This window comes from Sminthopsis crassicaudata, chromosome 1, assembly GCF_048593235.1.
Source record: "Sminthopsis crassicaudata isolate SCR6 chromosome 1, ASM4859323v1, whole genome shotgun sequence".
Taxonomy (NCBI): Eukaryota; Metazoa; Chordata; class Mammalia; order Dasyuromorphia; family Dasyuridae; genus Sminthopsis; species Sminthopsis crassicaudata.
In genome coordinates, this window is record NC_133617.1 from 493,692 (window position 1) to 513,923 (window position 20,232).

The 20,232-nt window shown below is 40.8% G+C and overlaps 1 protein-coding gene and 1 gene segment (V, D, J or C); both read right to left on the reverse strand.

The window, feature by feature from the left end:
- The window catches only part of LOC141556155 (immunoglobulin lambda variable 9-49-like), a 1,090,947-nt gene that overhangs the window by 465,362 nt on the left and 605,353 nt on the right, over positions 1-20,232 (reverse strand).
- On the reverse strand, positions 5,771-8,228 carry LOC141556138 (uncharacterized). Its single transcript, XM_074289729.1, has one exon. The coding sequence runs from the start codon at positions 7,080-7,082 to the stop codon at positions 6,171-6,173; it is 912 nt and encodes a 303-aa protein (XP_074145830.1). The 5' UTR covers positions 7,083-8,228; the 3' UTR covers positions 5,771-6,170.

Sequence of the window (20,232 nt, forward strand, 5' to 3'; positions counted from 1 at the left end):
TCTTATTAATTTGATTATTAATATGGTCAATTATATTAATAGTTTTCCTAATATTAAACCAGCCCTGCATTCCTGGAATAAATCCTACTTGATCATAGTGTATTATCTTGGAGATGATTTTCTGAAGTCTGTTCATATCCTTTGACCATTTATCAATTGGAGAATGGTTCGGTTTCTTATAAATTATGGTCAGTTCTCTATATATTTTGGAAATGAGACCTTTGTCAGAACCTTTGTTTTTAAAAATATTTTCCCAATTTGTTACTTCCCTTCTAATCTTGTTTGCATTAGTATTATTTGTACAGAAACTTTTTAGTTTGATGTAATCAAAATCTTCTATTTTGTGATCAATAATGATCTCTAGTTCTCCTCTGGTCATAAATTCCTTCCTCCTCCACAAGTCTGAGAGGTAGATTATCCTCTGTTCCTCTAATCTATTTATTATCTCCCTCTTTATGCCTAAATCATGGACCCATTTTGATCTTATCTTGGTATATGGTGTTAAGTGTGGATCCATATCTAATTTCTGCCATACTAATTTCCAGTTTTCCCAACAGTTTTTTCCGAATAATGAATTTTTATCCCTAATGTTGGAATCTTTGGGTTTGTCAAAGATTAGATTGCTATAGATGTACCCTTTTTTGTCCTTTGTATCTAATCTGTTCCACTGATCTACCGGTCTATTTCGTAGCCAATACCAAATGGTTTGGGTGACTGCTGCTATATAATATAGCTTTAGATCAGGTACACTTAGACCACCTTCCTCTGAGTTTTTTTTCATTAGTTCCTTTGCAATTCTTGGCCTTTTATTCTTCCATATGAATTTTGTTGTTATTTTTTCTAGGTCATTAAAATAGTTTCTTAGGAGTCTGATTGGAATGGCACTAAATAAAAAGGTTAGTTTAGGGAGTATTGTCATCTTAATCAGCCTATGCAAGAGCACTGAATGTCTTTCCAATTATTTAAATCTGACTTTATTTTTAGGGCAAGTGTTTTGTAACTTTGTTCATATAATTCCTGACTTTTCTTTGGTAGATAGATTCCCAAATATTTTATACTATCGACAGTTATTATAAATGGACTTTCTCTTTGTATCTCTTGCTGTTGGATTGTGTTGATAATGTATAAAAATTCTGAGATTTATGAGGATTTATTTTGTATCCTGCAACTTTGCTAAAATTCTGAATTATTTCTAATAGCTTTTTAGCAGAGTCTTTGGGGTTCTCTAAGTATACCATCATGTCATCTGCAAAGAGTGATAGTTTGATTTCCTCATTTCCTACACTTATTCCTTTAATCTCTTTCTCGACTCTTATTGCCTAGGCTAGCATTTCTAATACAATATTGAATAGTAATGGTGATAGTGGGCTACCTTGTTTGACTCCTCATCTTACTGGGAAAGGTTCCAGTTTATCATCATTACCTATGATGTTTACTGATGGTTTTAAATATATGCTCCTGATTATTTTAAGGAATAGTCTATTTATTTTTATACTCTCAAGTGTTTTTAGTAAAAATGGATGTTGGATTTTATCAAATGCTTTTTTTGCATCTATTGAGATGATCATATGGTTTTTGTTAATTTGGTTATTGATATAGTCAATTATGCTAATAGTTTTCCTAATATTGAACCAGCCCTACATTCCTGGTATAAATCCCACTTGGTCATAGTGTATTATCTTGGTGATGATTTTCTTTAGTCTTTTTGCTAATATTTTATTTAAGATTTTAGCATCAATATTCATTAAGGAGATTGGTCTATAATTTTCTTTCTCAGTTTTCAGCCTACCTGCTTTAGGTATCAGTACCATGTCTGTGTCATAAAAGGAATTCTGTAGGACTCCTTCAATCTCTATTTTTTTTTTTTTCAAATAGTTTATATAGCATTGGAGTTAATTGTTCTTTAAATGTTTTGTAGAATTCACATGTAAATCAATCTGGTCCTGGGGATTTTTTCTTAGGGGATTGGTTAATAGCTTGTTCTATTTCTTTTTCTGAAATAGGACTATTTAGACTATTTACTTCTTCCTCTGTTAATCTGGGCAAGCTATATTTTTGAAGGTATTCTTCCATTTCATTTAAGTTATGGAATTTATTGGCATAAAGTTGGGCAAAGTAACTCCTACTTATTGTTCTAATTTCCTCTTCATTAGTGGCGAGTTCTCCCTTTTCATTTTTAAGACTAACAATTTGCTTTTCCTCTTTCCCTTTTTTTAATCAGATTTACTATGGGTTTGTCTACTTTGTTGGTTTTTTCATAGAACCAACTCTTAGTTTTATTAATTAATTCAATAGGTTTGTTTTTTTTTTAACTTTCAATTTTATTAATCTCTCCTTTTATTTTTAGAATTTCAAGTTTCATTTTGTCTGGGGGGTTTTAATTTGTTCCTTTTTTAGCATTTTTAGTTGTAAGCCCAATTCATTGAGCTTCTCTTTTTCTATTTTATGCAAGTAGGCCTCTAGAGATATAAAAATTCCCCTTATTACGGCTTTGGCTGTATCCCACACATTTTGGTATAATTTCTCATCATTGTCATTTTCTTGTGTGAAGTTATTAATTATGTCTATGATTTGCTATTTCACCCAATCATTCTTTAGTATGAGATTATTTAGCTTCCAATTACTTTTTGGTCTATTTTCCCCTGGCTTTTTATTGAATGTAATTTTCATTGCATTGTGGTCTGAGAAGGATGCATTTACTATTTCTGCCTTAGATATCATTCTGGGCATGTTGTGTAGGTGTAGAAAACAGAGAAAAAGTACAATGAAAAAATTGGCCCTCTTTAATTATTTAGGGCACTATTAGCATCTTTCATCTTTCATGTAGAGAGGAAAAAGTTTGATCACTGGCCTTATGAAACAACCTAGAATTGAGGAGGGAAAGGCTCATAGCTGCTGGCTGAAGTTACAGTTTGCACTTTTGACAGAATTTGCTGGTGGGAGAACTGAGTATTGAAAAGCTAATGTGAGGCTTTTCTTGATTAGTGGAAGAGTATGATGCCCTTTAGCATGGAAGTAGATCTAGGTCTGAATGTTCCTAGTGAATTGGGACTGATCTTGTTGGATCTTTATTATGGTGTCCCAGGAGACATTTGTGGCTATCTAGAATTTAAGAACTGGGGATAGATTACACTGAATAAAATCAGGCTTCTGATTGAAATCCAATCTTATATGTAGATGATGGAGTATTTAAGTGTCTTTTATGTGCCAGGGAACAAAGAGAATATATATCTATATATTTGTCCTTTCCTCCCATTCCATTCTCTCTCCCTTTATCTCTTTTTTTTCTGTCTGTCTTCCCCCCTCTCATTTTGTCCATCATTTGACTTTTTAAGTCAAAAAGTGGCAACTACCTCATGCATCATAATTTGCTGATAACTTATTGGAAAGCATGGACAACACATTGGAAGAGAGAATCAAAAGCCTAAAGAACTTTATGGAATAGGACAATGGACAAGATCTTACAACATGAAATGTAATAGGAATAAAATGATGTCAAAATTATATTATAATTTATTAGGTGGTAGAGGTATGGCTTGAAAATTGTCAAAAAAAATCTTTTAGTGCATCACAAATTCAATATGAATTAATAATATAAGAAAGAAGCTCCAAATAGGTAATATGTTCTTAAGGACCATTAATGTGAACACTAAATCCAGAATTAGGATTATGATGAATGTGTATATTGTATCCAGATCAAATTTCTGGGTGTTTTATTTTGTTTTATTTTTTTAAATAATTTTTTGTCCATAAAAATATTATTTTATTCCCATTAAGAAGGAAAAAATGATCCCTTTTGTAAACATTGAGAGTCAAGCAACATAAACTCAAGTATTACCTATGGACAACAAAAAATGTTTCACTTAGCACTGTGAATCTGTCAGTTCTTTGTCTGTAAAGATCAGTACTATGTTTCATCATTAGTCTTATTTAATCCTGGTTGATCATTGAATTTATCACAGCTCCCAAAACTTTCTTTCTTTTAAATTTTTGAAAAAAAAAAAAAGTTTTAATTTTATTATTAGGGTAAAACAAGGATTTCTGTAACAGTGTATATAAAATATGTAGGCAAAGACTTTATACTATATTGCTATTGCATAAATTGTTGTCCTTGTTCTGATGAGGTCTAGATTTGGGGTACCTAAATAAAATTAGAGTTTAGTTGAGGTCTAGTATCAGTTCAGAGTACAGGAGTGAAATAGAGCTCCCCTGCAACCCCTTTGGATTTGGCGCAAGGATAAGGAGTTAAATGAAGTCTAGCAGTGGCCCAAGAGTCCCCTATAAAGGAATTTACAGACCTGAAAACCTAAATTGATAAAAGAAGTTTGTTATGGTGTTTGAAGGTAAGATTATGGTCTAGTTAGTAAGAGGTGAATGTAGATATAAGAAGGCATGAAAAGCAGGTTTCTAGTGGGCAGAGAGTCATTGGTGCTGGAATGTGTAGAACCTCTGCAAAGAGAGGACACCAATTTGGCTCTTTTGTAATGAGAGATTTAGCTAAAGGGGCCTGTGGGTGAAGTCCCAAGTTGGCTCCTAGATGGTTTCATAAGGGGTTAGAATTTGCTTGGTGGGGGTTGAGAAACCTGAGAACATCATTAGAATGAGGGCTGAGACATACCAAGATGGCTCAGATCCCATGGGGGCTGGGAGAGCCTGGATCTCCTATTGGAATTAAAAGGGGTCCTTTTGACAGTATTTGTGGATCAAAGGTACTAGTTCTTGAATTGATAATGCATCAGCTAGAAGGGGTTGGGAATCAGAAAAGAATAAATCAATCTGAAAGGACTAGTCCCATAAAGGGACCACAACCTGCATCACTTCTGCTCACGTCCCTCTGCATCAGTTCATGCAAATCTTTCCACGTTTCTCAGAAACTTTTTCCTTCATCATTTCTCATAACACAATAATATTCTATCAGACTCATGTATCATAATTTGTCCAGACATTGTCCCATTGATAGTGGTGCTACAATTTAGCAAGGACGTGAATATATTGGAATCTCTCCAGCACCCTGAAGAAAAGAAGATTTCTTGGGAGAGGCGAAATGGCTCTCTTAAACTATTTGAAAAGGCAGCATGTAGAAGGGAAATTACAATTGTTTTATTTATGCATAGAGGTAAGAACCATAACGTATGGATGGAAATTGCTGAGAGGGAGAGTTTCATTACTCTTAATGTAAAAGTTCCTAATAATAAAAGCAAAATTCAAAGTTGAATGAATTATGTCAGGAAGCAATGCTATGGCACATAAATGAATTGGAATAATGTCAAAATTTGTTGGATTGGCGATTTCTTTCCTAGACTCCTTTTCCCTTCAATCTCTCCCATTATCAGTTCTTTTCTTTTTCTTTTTTTATGAGTCCTTTCTTTTCATTGGCCAAAATATGAGATTCAAGCTCAGTTTTTGTCTTTCCAATGAGTAATTTGATGTATTTATTCAAGAAGTGACTAATTTGATCTTCTTGCTGTCCAATGAATTTCCTTTTTTTTTTTTTTAAAGGAAATTTATATATATCAGAAATGCTAATCATTGACTTCACAGAAGATAATATAAGTTAAATAATAATCAATTCAGACAACACTGCAAAAGTTAGTTTTAAGTAGAAACTGAAATAGTGAAATGCTAAATATGTCAGTCAAGAGACAGATTGTAGAAACAGGAACAGCTTCAAAGACAGTGGTAAAAGTGAGTCAATATTCCAAAATTTCTAGCATACAGCTAAAGCAGGCACCAAAAAGATAAATTATTACTCAAAAATCATATACTAATACAATGTAAAAAATGAATATCATTTATTAAATACATCGATTCATTGTTTTATTAATACATTAGATACATGAATTACATTTTTGAAATACATCAATATATTAGAAATCAGACTAAAGAAGTTTTAAAAACGAAATGAAAATTTAAGGGAAGACCATGGTACTCCATCCCTTCTTCTTTACAAGTATGGTGGACTCCGTGTTAGACAATACATACAATGTCAGTTTTTTCATGTGTTAGATTAGGAGGGGATGAAAAAGGCCCAGGTTGAGAAGTGTAGGTGGCATGTTAACCAAAAAGAGCCACAATGAATTATTTTAGGAAGGATAGATGTTTCTCCTACTGAGCTGCCAGAATCATACTAAATCTTTGGTGACAGTGAAGGAGTGATTCCTGTCTGAAATCTATTTCAATACATTCTGTTTCTCTCTAGTATGAATTTTCTGATGAGTAATAAGGTTAAACCTCCTACTAAAACCTTTCCCACACTCATTACATGCAAAGGGTTTCTCTCCAGTATGAACTCTCTGATGTACAGTAAGGCAGTCTCCACGGCTGAAGGCTTTTCCACATTCATTACATAGAAAGGGTTTGTCTCCAGTATGAACTCTCTGATGAACAGTGAGATTGTTGCTCTGACTAAAACCTTTCCCACACTCATTACATGCAAAGGGTTTCTCTCCAGTATGAACTCTCTGATGTACAGTAAGGCAGACTGCACGGCTGAAGGCTTTTCCACATTCATTACATACAAAGGGTTTCTCCCCAGTATGAACTCTCTGATGAACAGTGAGATTGTTGCTCTGACTAAAACCTTTCCCACATGTCTTACACTCAAAGGGTTTCTCCCCAGTATGAACTCTCTGATGAACAGTGAGATTGTTGCTCTGACTAAAACCTTTCCCACATGTCTTGCACTCAAAGGGTTTCTCTCCAGTATGAATTCTTTGATGACAAATTAGGCAGTCTTGACTGTTGAAGGCTTTTCCACATTCATTACATACAAAGGGTTTCTCTCCATTTCTCTGATGTACAACAAGTATATCCTGATGAGACACGCTGGAGTCTCTGCCCTTAAGACGCCAGGCTCCTTCTTGCTTCTCCAACACAGAGATCAAATCCAGTCTGGAAGCAGGAATCCCCACAGAGAGCAGGTTCTGGTAGTTTTCCAGCATCACGTTCCTGTGCAGGGCTCTCTGGGCAGGCTCCAGGACTCTCCATTCCTCCCTGGTGAAGTCCACGGCCACATCCTGGAAGGTCACTGGTTCCTGAATAGCGGCCATGAGAAATCCAGAAGGCACCTCCTTGGGCTCCATCTGCTGCCTGGGGAAGAGCAAAGGCTTTACAACTCACAGGGAATTCTTCACTGAACTTGCCAATCCTGTCAGTTGAGCTGCTGAGTGCAGGGCTTCACCACCAGAGCCTCAAGTGTAAGGCATCACTTGGGTGCCAAATATTTTGTAGAGCTCCTAAATTGGGGTAACAAAATATATTATGCTTTCTAGAGGCCCACACTGGGTGCCAACAAATAGTATCTGGACTAGCTCTCTGAAGGATCCTGGAACCAGCCTTGGTCTTAGTGGAGGAGTGAAGGAGGCAGGAGAGCCACCAGGATGGTCAAAGATGAAGTATTTCTTTGCAATCTACTCAGCCTTTAAATACCTCAGTATGATTACATCACCATGACATACTGTGTTAGGTATAAGCACCCTGCTATTGATCTGTAAATAGAACACAGGTGGTCCCGCCCTCCTTGGTTTCTCAGGAAAGGTGAGAACACCAAAGGGATGTGGGAAGATAATCAGACATTGCCTGCAGGTTCCCTCTTGGATAAAGGCTCTTATACCTCACCCAGCTTTCCCTCATTATCTGAGGCCCTCTACAAATCAACACAAATATAAAGAGAAGAAATGTCTGTTGGCATCCTGTAAAGGTCCTGTAGTCTCTTCAATTGTAATCCTTCTCTGGGGGGAGATCTCTTTTTCTGTAAATTTTTTTCCTCTATGAGCAGGTTTCTCAGGAAGCTTCTGGAGCCTCCAGCCAGACTCTCCTTCCAGACCACCATCTAAACTCTTATCTTGGTCAGACTAACTCCAGGCTCAATGCTACCTCTTTTATCCTCCCAGAGAATGGGCATGTGAGAACTCAGGGGCTTGTGGAAAAATTACTTCAACCAATGAACTTGCTCCTTTTAAAGTTTGTGTAAACTCCTTTTCAGAACTCCTTTTAAAGGTGTAAACTCCCCTTAAAGGCCTAAACTAAAGGTGTGAATTCTGAGCTAGAGAATTGCCCAGACAACCTGAGTTCTCACCTTGTAATCCTAACAGCATCCAACTCAGGGCTGGCTCCAGCACTTAGAACCATCCACTTGGGATAAATCTAGTTGGAAGACCTCAAATGTTTTGAGGGAAAAAATCCTTCTCTTTCCCAAGAATCAATAATAACAAGTTACCATGGAGCCAGGCAAGTCACACCCCTGCCATGAGCCTGGGCCACAAGTCATCCCTCCAGTATCCCTTGAGCAGGGGGGGGGCTCAAAGCACTACCAGGGCTACCAGCCACTGCCTACTCCTGGACTCACACTGGGAGACTCCGAGCCCAGGAAGAACAGCATCCCCAGGGCCTCTGGCTCCTTGCAGCCCAAACCTCCCCAGTGACCACCAGGGCAGCAGGCTGTGGGGAGGGATCAGCCACAGCCAGTGAAGCCCCAGGAAAATGGGTAGTCCTACAACACAGCTCAGCACCCTCCCCTAAAAAGGCTGACTTGTCATCAAAGAATTTATAATAGAGAGAGACCCTTTGAATGTAACAAACGTGGAAAAGTATTCAGCCATCGAGGAAGCCTTACTGTACATCACAGGATTCACAGTAGAGAGAAACCATTTGTATGTAAGGAATATGGGAAGGATGTTGGCAAGGTCCATCCTTATTACTTTGGAGAGGGCCGGGATATTTATGTCTTGCAGATCCTGATGGGGAAGGCCGCTGGATTCCAGAAAGGACAAGGAGAGTTGCCCCTATTAAAACAGGGGCTGAAGAAGAAGAGGAGGAGATGACCCAGGAGACGCCCAAAACAAAGCCATAGCAGAGAGATGACTACCCTTGCTGGACCAACTTAGTGATTGGATCCAACATACTTCCCTTCCCAACCCCTTCTATTGTATCCCATGGGCTCTATGTAGCCATTTTTGTATTGTTGCTTCTTTTGTTTTTGCCTACTTTGCTAGGATGCTTTATATGTAATCTTTAAAAAATTCTTTAGAGGTGCTTATGGAAGAGCTTCTCATTTGTCAACATGACAACATTGGTCTTATTAATAAAAAAGGGGGATATGTAAGGGTTAAAAACCCTCTAGAAGCAAGGAATGCAGTTCAAGGCATGTGGGAGGACCTGAAGGATGAGAGGTTCTGTGGCACAGGCCAGTCCCACGTGGAGGTGGGTCACAGCCCCATGAGGCTGTGTCTGATTCCAGGTACCACACCTCTCTCCTTAGTGCTCTCAAAGCCTAGCACGCCTCTCTCCTTCTTCTCGGGCCAATCACATTATGCCAGGTTCCTAGAGGACTTCCCCCTTCCCCCATATCATCAGTGGGGTATAAATATGTGCTATCTCAGAATAAAGTTCTCTTTTGCTTCACCCCTACCTAATGGTGGTCTGTCTCTATAGCTGTGGAAGAACGGGCATTAAGAGTAGCTCTAAGGGAAGCTACCAAGTTAGAGTAGTCCATAGGGGTGTAACAATACTCATCCACTAATCAAGAAAAGCCTCACACCTCCCATTAGCTTTTCAATACTCAGTCCTCCAACCAGCAAATTCTGTCAAAATTGCAATCTGTAACTTCAGCCCCCAGGCAACGGCCTTTCCCAGCTCAATTCTGGGTTGCTACCTAAGGCCATTGATCAAACCTGTTCCTCTCTACATGAAAGATGAAAGATGCTACTTGTGCCCTAAAGAATTAAAGAGGGCCAATTTTTTCACTGTGCTTTTTCTCTGTTTGGTACACCTTTGCACAACATGCCCAGAATGATATCTTCACTAAATACTGTACAGACAGATATGCATGTAAATTGATGCACAAAGGAAATAATATCTATAAACCTTCAATCATTTTCTAGAAAGGAAGGGGCTCATGTGTTATATAATCTTCATAATAAAAAAAATAATCATTTTAAATGATCCCCATAGTGTAATATGTATGTTTATTATATTTGCACAAATCTTTTGACAAAATGAGAAGTCAATCATTTCATCAAGAGAGGGAAGGAAGATCATAGAATCCCAAAATTGGAAAGGAGCATCAATGTTATCAGTACCTTGATAATTATTATTTAGCCTTTACTTGAAGATGTTAGAAATGGAAAGCTCGGTATCTTCCAAGGCAGCCTATTTTACTGGTTCAGAATATGGGGAGATTTTTACATTACACAGAATCTAATTTTTTCTCTCTGCAATTTCTATTCATAGATTCTAGTTTTTATCTCTGTTTTAAAACTTTAAAAAAACTTTTTTTTTTAGTCTAACTCTTTTTCAACATTCCATCTTTTTCTTGACTCCTTTGGATCCATGACCATATTCAGATTGATGTGAGGAGTGACTCCCTATCTGCTATTCAGAATTAAGCAGCTAAAAGCAGTCCTTACACAATTCACATTTTCAGCTAATGAGTTTTTCTAGGAACTAGTTGGGCAGTTGGATGGTTCAATGGATAAAGGGCCAGCTCTGGAGTCAAGACCTGAGTTCAAATGTGGCTTCAGACATCATGTAGATTGGGTCCTCTAAAAAACGTTTGGCTGTTTTTAGTCTCTAGTAGCAGCAACTCAGTCCTATTGGGTTCTTATGTATCTCCTCCTTCAAGGTATTCTTTTCTTAACTTATTTATAGATCAAAGTTATGTGAAGTACAAAGAATTACAAAAGTCTGACCTGGTATTAAAATATTCTTCCTATTTCCATTGCTCTCTATGTACTACAGAACAATAGGGACACATCAGACCACTTATGAATAGGCTAGCAGATGTTGTAACTATATTATTTAAAATTATTTTTATTTCCTAAAATATTTAACAGTAAATTTGTCAATATTTAAGTTTATTGTTTCCATTTGCATGCTAAAAAGATAAATTTTTTAAAGTTTTGTGTTCTAGCTATTTTTCCATCTTTCTTTATGCAGCCCACTCCTTGACTTGATATGCATTTAGATATTTTTTCTACATGTGGAATTATGTATAAATTTCCATTTTAGTCATTCTGTAAAAGAATAGAAAGAAAATGAAAATAGCATTCCTCAATTAGTAGTCAGAGAATATTAGTTTTTTTGTGATAGTAGATACTCTTTCATCATTAGTCCTTGCAGAATGTTACAGATTAGTGTATTGCTGAGAATTGCTACATCCCTCATTGTACAATATTGCTCTTCATGGTGTACAATGTTTCCAGTTCCATTCACTTCCCTTTCAATCATTGTGATGAGGGTTGGGGTCCCTTTAAGATTCCTAACTGCCCAAACCATGACTGACCTTGATTCACAAATCCTGGTCAAAGGCACCCTTAGAATATACAGGCTCACTCCCCCTCCCCCCCACTCTAAGCTCAGCTTCCCCCAGCCCTCACCTGATCTGGTGAAAAGCCTGCCAGAACTGGGTACCGCCCATCATCTTCTAGGTATAAAACAAACAAGCTGGAACGCCCTCTTCACAGGAGCCCTCCTAGCCAATACATGGTATCCTTCCAGCCATGTAAGGGTCCCTGCCCGCCCAGCAGCCACCTTTGGCCCTGGCCTCGTTCTAACTGAGCTTTACTTCCAAATTCCTACAATAAACCTTTTATTTATCAATCTAGGTTTTCGGGCCTGTAAATTCATTTTACAGGGGACATTGCGCCTCATGGGAGTATCTATACACCAAGAAATGGGGTTCCGCCTTTCCTTTCCCTCATTAGTTGGAGGCCCTCACAGGGACCCCAAAAATTGTTACCCAGAAAACTAACCTTAACCTTTTCAGATCTCTTAGAACCAATTTTTGTCCTTAGCAGTTTCGAGCAGCTTCTGGGAAGAATATCTGTGTTCAAATCCTTGTCTCACTCTACTGCCTCAGTTTCCTTAAACTGTCTCTTTCTTGACTGAACTTCTCTAGCTTCAGTCCTGGAAGTCAGGGATATAGAATTAAGAATAGATTCTCCCCCAAGCTGCCTTTTAGAGAATGGCTACATTAACACCTAAATTCTATTGGTAGAGTTCCAATCTCTCACTAATCGCCCAACCCCCAACTTGCTTCAGGAGTGGCTTATCCCCAATTAGGGTCTGACCTTCTAAATGCCCCAAATGCCCCCACACCCTAATCACTAGAAGGGTGGTGGTAGGGTTTTTGTCCTCCACTCACTATTCTCTGCATTACCTGGTATGAAGCCTGAGGCAAATACTAGCTGCCTTCCCCTCCCTCTACCTCTTCTAACAGAGTAGAGAGAGGTGGGATTCCTCTTCAGCAGAGAAGGTTTTGAGATAATTTGAAAGCCGGCCTAATTGATGGGTTTTTTTTGTTTGTTTGTTTGTTTGTTTGTTTGTTTTTTTAGGACTTGTTAAAACTGGGGGACTTGCATAAAACTGTTTCACTGACGGGGAATCTGACAAGAGAAACTGAAGCTGGAGATGCTAAAAAAAAAAAATAATAACTTTCCAAGTTATCCTGACCCAGAAGTCAGCCCAACCCCACCTCTGTTAAGTACCACTAATTTACCTTTCTAGAGTTCAGCTGACACTACCCAAGTTTTCTATAGAGCAGAACTAGAGCTCAGTACCCCTACTTAACTTTCAATAGAACTGAATTAATGTTAAGTACTACCACTTAAGCTCGATATAATTTGAACTATCACTAATCAAACTTTCCATAGCCTTACTGAAGCCCATTCAAACCCCAAAGCTCTGCATTGTCTCAAATCATCATATATATTAGGGTGGGAAGAATGGGCGGGTGAGCAGAATGGAAGGAACTCTAATTCCATCTAAGAGTTCTGTTCCACCAGGACCTCTCCATGATTTATGATAAACTTAAACTTCTGATTTTACTTGTAATTTAGTAAATTCTTTTACTTCACCCACGCCTTGTCTCATCAAAAACCTGCACATCCCCAACAAACCTGGTGGCCTCGTATGGGGAATCAACAGAGCCAGCTGTAGGTAAGCCCCCTCTTTCTCTGAAACCCCATAGCTGTGAGCAGCCAAAGATCCGGATCAACTTTGTCTGCCAGGGCATTTTTCTGCCCAAGCAAAATCCTTATTCGTGGGGACGCTTGTGATAAGGATTTCTGCCATTTCTTTTTTCTCTCTCTCAAGGGATGCCTTGGAGAACGAAGGAGCTATTGGGAAAAAATTCGGGGTGCTTTATGGCTCTTAAGGCTTTTGCATAATTTTTGAGGCTTAAGGCAAGAATGGGTCAATTTATCTCATTCATTCCTAAAGACTCACCTCTAGGGTGTCTCTTAAAAAACAAAGATAAATTTGGCATAAGAGACCTCAAAAACAAAAAGCTAGTTCATTTTTCCAAAAGTACCTGGCCAAAGTACCTTCTAGGTGGCCAGCAAAGATGACCCATATTCGGCTCAACAGATTATAAAATTATTAAGGAGTTGGACTTATATTGCAGGAGATAAGGGAAGTGGTCTTCATGGCTCTAAAGCAGGACGATGAACCAAGGCCAAATTGCAAAGCATAACTTGCCAAATCTAATGGAGAGGAAGAAATTGACCTTTTAGATGATCCTCTCTTCTCCACTACTTCAAGGGCACGAGAAGCATCTGCTCCGCCCTCCAGCTCTCAGCAGAATGCTTGCACTCCAGGACCACCTCCTTATCAGAAACAGGACCCAGGGCCGCAAGTTATAGGACTCCCCTCTCCACCAGAGTCGAGTTCTGGAAATGCCTAACCCCCACTTATTAGTCCTTCTCATAATGGAAGTGGGCTGCCTTTCCCCTCAACCCAATCCCTTCCGCCTCCCTCTGAGGCCGGCTAGTCTCAAGGCCTTTGCCCTCCTCGGGCTGAAGCTGTAAATTGCCCTTCTCCTCCATGGGAGCCTGATCCTGTTACAGCTGTGGATCAGGAGCTTCCTTCTAATCTCTTCCCCTTGAGGGAAGTCGCAGACCCTCAGGGGGGAGTACTCAGAGTACAAGTGCCCTTTTCCATGTCGGATCTTTCCCAAATCTAGGAAAAATTGGGCAGATATTCTGAGGATCCTACTAAATATATTGATGGATTCAAAGCCATCACCCTCCAATATGATCTTTCCTGGGGAGATATTAATATTATAATCTCCCCTTCCTGTACCATAGAGGAGAAAAGGCAAATCTGGGATTTAGCTCAGAAATTCGGGGACGAGATGGCTTCCTCCTACCCTGCTAGGTGCCAGGCAGGGGCTGTTGTTGTACCTCCACCAGACCCCTTATGGAACTGTTGAGGGCGGTAGCCCTTTGATATTCTTTGTTTGATCTCCAACTTCCTTTGGGACTTGGACCTTTGATACAAGATCTGGTCAAACTAGTTTAGGCTCTCTGAGCTGGCCAGAGTTTTACAACCCCCATTCTAATCTGCTCAGATAGACCAAATGGCATCCGGAAATTCCTTTTGGGAAGAGACTTCCATCTGTCCCCAAAAGATAACAAGAGAATCCTTATCTTATTTACATCACTCTCAGGAACCTCCTTACATCACTGCATAAAAGAGAGAACCCAAAAATCTTCTCTTTGCAAAAATGGCCTTGTACCATGCAGCCATTTTGCCCACCGGCTCTCCGGTGTTCCCATTCTAATCAATAAAGACTATGTTTCCATACAGCAGTAAGTAGCAAATTCCTTTGTTGCCGAACCCGCCATTGGTTACTTTGGGGAAGGAAGAAGAGAGAGAAAAGGAACTGACCCATCTTTGTTTAGACCACAGTTTACTCCTCATCAGAACTACCAGGAGGAAAGCAGGGATAGAGAGAGGAGAGAGCACTTACTAACCTGCCTCATTGAAGGCATGAGGAAAGGAATCAAAAAGCAAGTCAATTATGACAAGCTCAAGGGGATTACTCAAACAGCTGAGGAGAATCCTGCCCTCTTCCAAGGTCCATTGGAAGAAGCCCTGAGAAAATACACTAATCTGGACCCCACTTCTCAGGGGGTATCACGGTTCTTAGCATGCATTTTACTAACCAGTCTGCCGCAGATATCAGAAGGAAGCTACAAAAATTGGCCCTAGGGCCTCAAACCCCCATGACTCAATTATTAGAAGTTGCTTTTGGGGTGTTCAATAATAGGGACCAAGCAGCAGCAATGGAGAAGGATTGTAGGGTCAGAGCCAGAAATAAAGAACAGGCTCAGCTTTTAGAAGCCGCCATTTCTAGAGATCAGACCCGTTCGTTCGTGCTTTAAGTGCAAGAGGCAGGGTCACTGGGCGAGAACATACCCCCAGAAAAAGTCTCCAGGTCCTTGTCCTAAATGTCACAAGGACGGACACTGGAAAAGGGACTGCCCAGAGAGGGGTAGAGCCACTGCCTCAAACCTCACCCTCCAGTCCTCTCAGGACTCTGTGTGACGGGGGCCGGGGTTCGTCGAGGCCTCACCTTTCTCCATCAGCGCAGCCGAACCCAGGGTGACTCTAGACGTGGCAGGTAAGCACATTCATTTTCTATTTGATACTGGGGCCTGTTTTTCAGTACTATTATCCCACTGTGGTCCAATGCACCCTTCCCCCTGTAAAGTAATGGGGATTGAAGGGAACCTCCAGAGCCGCTTGGAAACTTTTCCTCTACCTTGTAGATATGGAGATTTGCTGTTTCCACACTCCTTTTTAATTATTCCTTCCTGTCCCACTTCTCTATTGGGTCGGGATTTAATGGAAAAGCTGGGAACCCAATTCTCTCTGCTCAATTCTCCAAGTGATATATTTGTCCTCCTGAGACCTTTCCATGTTCCTTATGAAATCTGGGAGGACGTAGACTCTTCCGTCTGGGATCAGGGCATTCTTGGAAGGGCAACGCATGCTACACCAGCCCTCGTTAAGCTATGGGATCCTACTGTGTTCCCTCATAGACCAAAGTATCCAATTAAGCAGGAAGACAGGATCGGGTTACAGCCTTTGATTAAGAAGTTCAAGTTTAAACTTCCCTGCCAGTCTCCCTGTAATACTCCTATCCTTCCCCTTAAGAAAGGGAATGGGGATTATCATACGGTACAACATTTAAGGGCAATTAATGAAGCAATTATCCCAATCCATCCCCTAGTACCTAATCCCTACACTATACTTACCCAGATCCCAGAAACCTTTCACTCTGTATGTAGATGAAAGGCTCGGGCAGGCTATGGGAGTCCTTACTCAGTCTCTGGGACCAGATCCCAGGCCAGTGGCCTATTTTTCAAAGAAGCTGGACTCAATTTCTCTAGGATGGCCTTCCTGCCTTAGAGCCGTAGCTGCGACCACCCTCTTAATAAAGGAAGCCTCCAAACTGACCTTGGGGTGGCCATTACAGGTTTTAACCCCCCACAGGGTCCAAAGCATTCTAGAATGAAAAAGGCCATCAGTGGCTCTCAAGTGGGAGACTTACTAAGTACCAGGCTCTCTTACTAGATACCCCTGACTTGACTCTTAGAATTTGCCACACGCTAAATCTTGCCACCCTCCTCCCTGACGTCTCTCAATCTGGAGAGATTGTCCATAATTGTGAGGACTCTGTATACTCCAGCAGAGCTGACTTAAAGGAAATTCCTCTTGAGAACCCAGATGAGGAATGGTTCACGGACGGGCGTAGCTTCCTCAAGGATGGGGAGAGAAAGGCGGGTTATCTCTTTATAGCACCCAGGAAGCTAAGCCATTGCCTCCTGGCACCTAGGCACAGAAATCCAAACTTACAGCAGTAACCAGGGCTTTAGAACTGGGGAAGGGGATGAGAGACAATATTTATACTGATTCCAAATATGCTTTTCATGTTTTGCTGCTCATGGAGCTATTTGGAAAGAAAGGGGCTTGTTAATAGCAACGAATTCTCCCATTAAATACTCGGGAGAAATTCTACGTCTATTACAAGCTGTCCACGAACCCAAGGAGGTCTCGGTTACATTTTGCAGAGGGCACCAGAAGGGAGAGTCACCTCAGGCTAAGGGAAATAGGCTGGCAGATGCAGCTGCTAAAACGGCTGCCCTTACGCCTGTATTGACACCTTTAATTCCCCAGCTAACTGAGTCTTTTACTCCTTCCTATAGCACACAGGAGAAAGCTTTGACAGAACAAAGGGGGTACACCCTTTCTCCCTCTGGTTGGTACCAGATTACCTCAGACCACCTCTTAGTTCCAGAGGCAAATCAGTGGAAAGTGATCTCTGGTCTGCACCAGGCTACGCATCTGGGGAGGAGTGCTCTCCAATCCTTGGTTGAACTCATTTTCACTGGCCATAAGCTGGGGGAAACGATCAGGCAAGTCTGCCAGGCCTGTCCAATTTGTGCCCAGGTGAATCCTGAGGGAGCAGTTAAACCCCCACCTCTCCTGAAGCCAATTCAGAGGAGAAGCACTTACCCTGCCAAGGACTGGCAACTAGATTTCACGCATATGCCCCCCTGCAGAGGTTTCAAGTTGCTTCTAGTGTTCGTGGACACATTTACTAACTGGGTAGAAGCATTTCCTTGCAGGACTGAGAAAGCCCCAGAGGTATCCAAATGCCTGTTAAAGGAAATCATACCTGGCTTTGGTTTACCTGCCTCATTACAGAGTGATAACGGGCCTGCCTTTATTTCTCAGGTGACACAAATTGTCGCAAAAGCTCTTAAAATTACTTACCTTCTCCACACAGCCTGGAGACCTCATGCCTCAGGGAAGGTGGAGAAAATGAACCACACCCTTAAGCGACTCCTCTTTAAATTATGTCTTCAGACTCAAGAGAAGATTGGATTAAGAATCTCCCAATCAGGCTTCTTAGAATCAGAACTGCCCCCAGAAAATCTATCAAGCTCAGCCCATTTGAGCTCTTGTATGGAAGACCTTTTCTAATAAGCAACATGTCGACCCTGAACAACATCTGGTCACTCGATTTGCTTCACAACTTGGTGCAGTTCAGAAGGCCCTTTCTGAATATGCAAACAAACCCCCAGATGCTCCTACTCAGGCCAATCCCCCTGTCAATCCCGGGGATATGGTCTATTTAAAGAGCTGGAAAGCCCAGGGGTCTGACCCCCTAAGCATGAAGTGGAAAGGCCCATACAAGATCATCTTAACTGCTTCAAATGCAGTTAAACTGGAAGGTTTCCCCAGCTGGACTCATATTTCTAGGATTAAACATGTTGCTTCTGTTTCAGATAACCCAGTTTATTCCTGTGAACCTATAGAAGACCTGAAGTTTCTCTTTCGCAAGACGCCCGGGAAAGATGCTGGAGAAAGAAGCTTCTCAGGCTAATCTCCTTTCTTCCTCCTTATGAGGACTCTACTCTTGATACTTTCTCTCCAGCTTTCTTGGTCCTACTCTGTGGGTCCTGGGAAATGGGGTGACAACTTCCTACTCGGACCCGGGAACTCTATGCGGAATGGAGGTGTCCAGGACTGCTGGGTGTGCCATCACCACCCCGGGGTGGGTCCCACATTCGGCCTAATGCATTCTTTGCAAAGGCTCCATTCCCTCAGGCCACCAGCTCCTCAGTAGATGCCACCCCTTTTGTACTAGCCAACCACCAGGGGAACTACTCTGACCCAACTGTTCCCTGCTTTCTGGCTAAGAAGGATCTCATATCTACCCATCACCACACCACAGAGACAGTGGTTGTAAAAGGTTGGATGGATGAAAGACATTCAAGAGAAAATCCTTACCCCTCCCCATTCTTTCTCTGGGTGGGGCCCCTGGTTCTTAACCCCATCCTAACTCCACTTCTAATAATTGTCTTGTTATTCAAATTTGGTCCTTGTATTTTCAGAGTACTGGTGGGAGTCATTTCTTCTAGCCTTTGGGCTTCAAACTTTCAGCTGCTTCTACAGCCTGCAGACTCTGGGACTCAAGGAGACACACACCCTCTAGACTCAGCTGCTGCCATCTTCCGATCCCGTATTTCCCTTCCTGACATGGACCCCCCCAAAATGAACTAGGGACATCTCTATGAACATTTCCAGCTTGAAGAAGCTACAGAAGATGAGACCTTCGTCCCTTTTCCCCAAAAGAATTTGGTGGGACTTGTCTCAGGGGTTAATCTGACAGGTTATCTGATGAGGGAAACTGAGGCTGGAAACCATTTAAAAAAAATAACTTTCTTCTTTATCCTGACCCAGAAGTCAGCCCAACCCCACCTCTGTTAAGTACCACTAATTTACCTTTCTATAGAGTTCAGCTGACACTACCCAAGTTTTCTATAGAGCTAAACTAAAGCTAAGTACCCCTATTTAACTTTCAATAGAACTGAATTAATGTTAAGTACCACTACTTAAGCTCTCTACGTAATTTGAGCTATCACTAATCAAACTTTCCATAGCCTTACTGAAGCCTATTCAAACCCAAAAGCTCTGTGTTGTCTCAAATCCTATATGTGAGGGTGGGAAGAATGGGCAGGTAGGCTGATCAGACAACTCTAATTCCATCTCAGAGTTCTGCTCCACCTAGATCTCTCCATGTTTTATAATAAACTTAAACTTTTAATTTTACTTTTAATTTAGTAAATCCTTTTACTTCACCTGCCCTTGTCTCTTCAAAAGCCTGCACATCCCCAACAGACTATTGTTTTGTATGAGAAATTTTTAACTATTGGTCTGATAAACCTGTTTACTATTGCTGCATAGACCTGTTTACTATTGCTGTTTCAGGAAATTTACTAGTCTGATAATTTCTGTAAACGGGTGGGGGGGGGGGGGAAGGAAGGAAACTGAGATTTCAGCTGGTCAGGAAATTGGGAAAAGCTGATGTCTTATTTCAGTTCTGGCCGAATTGGAAATTATTTACTATTTGCTTAAATTTGCTAGACTATGATTGACTGGCTTATGTTTTAACTTTGAAATCCCTTATTCACTCTTTGGGATTATTCTTTAAAAGCAATGAAAATCAGACACCTGTCTGAGGACTGGCAGTCTCTCTGACCTGTTTCTCCACTCCTGTTACCCCAGTTCCTTTAATTATTATTTCAGCATTTCGAGATCAGAACTCTAATGGTTGGGGTGGAACGTCTTGATCTAATTGCATAATTTACTCAGAAATCTCTCCTCCCTAGAGAGAGAGAGAATGAAGCTCTCAAACTCCATTTTCTCTCTCTCTCAGCCATTGACTTGGGGTGCCTTCTTAGGGCAGCAGGACTGCCTTGAGCACTGCTACACAGCAGAGGCTGAGTGACCACAAATGACCACAGACCTAAAGACTGTCCATCTCTGACTGTGATGCCCCCCAACTGCAGAGATTCAAACAGGGAGGCGTGTGTCTCTCTGAATGAGGAGTGCTGTTCTATGCTAATAATTCTGGGGTTATCGGGGAGAAACTGGTCC

Coding starts and splice junctions, on each gene's coding strand:
- LOC141556138 (XM_074289729.1), bottom strand. CDS start 7,082: ATGGAGCCCAAGGAGGTGCCTTCTGGATTTCTCATGGCCGCTATTCAG.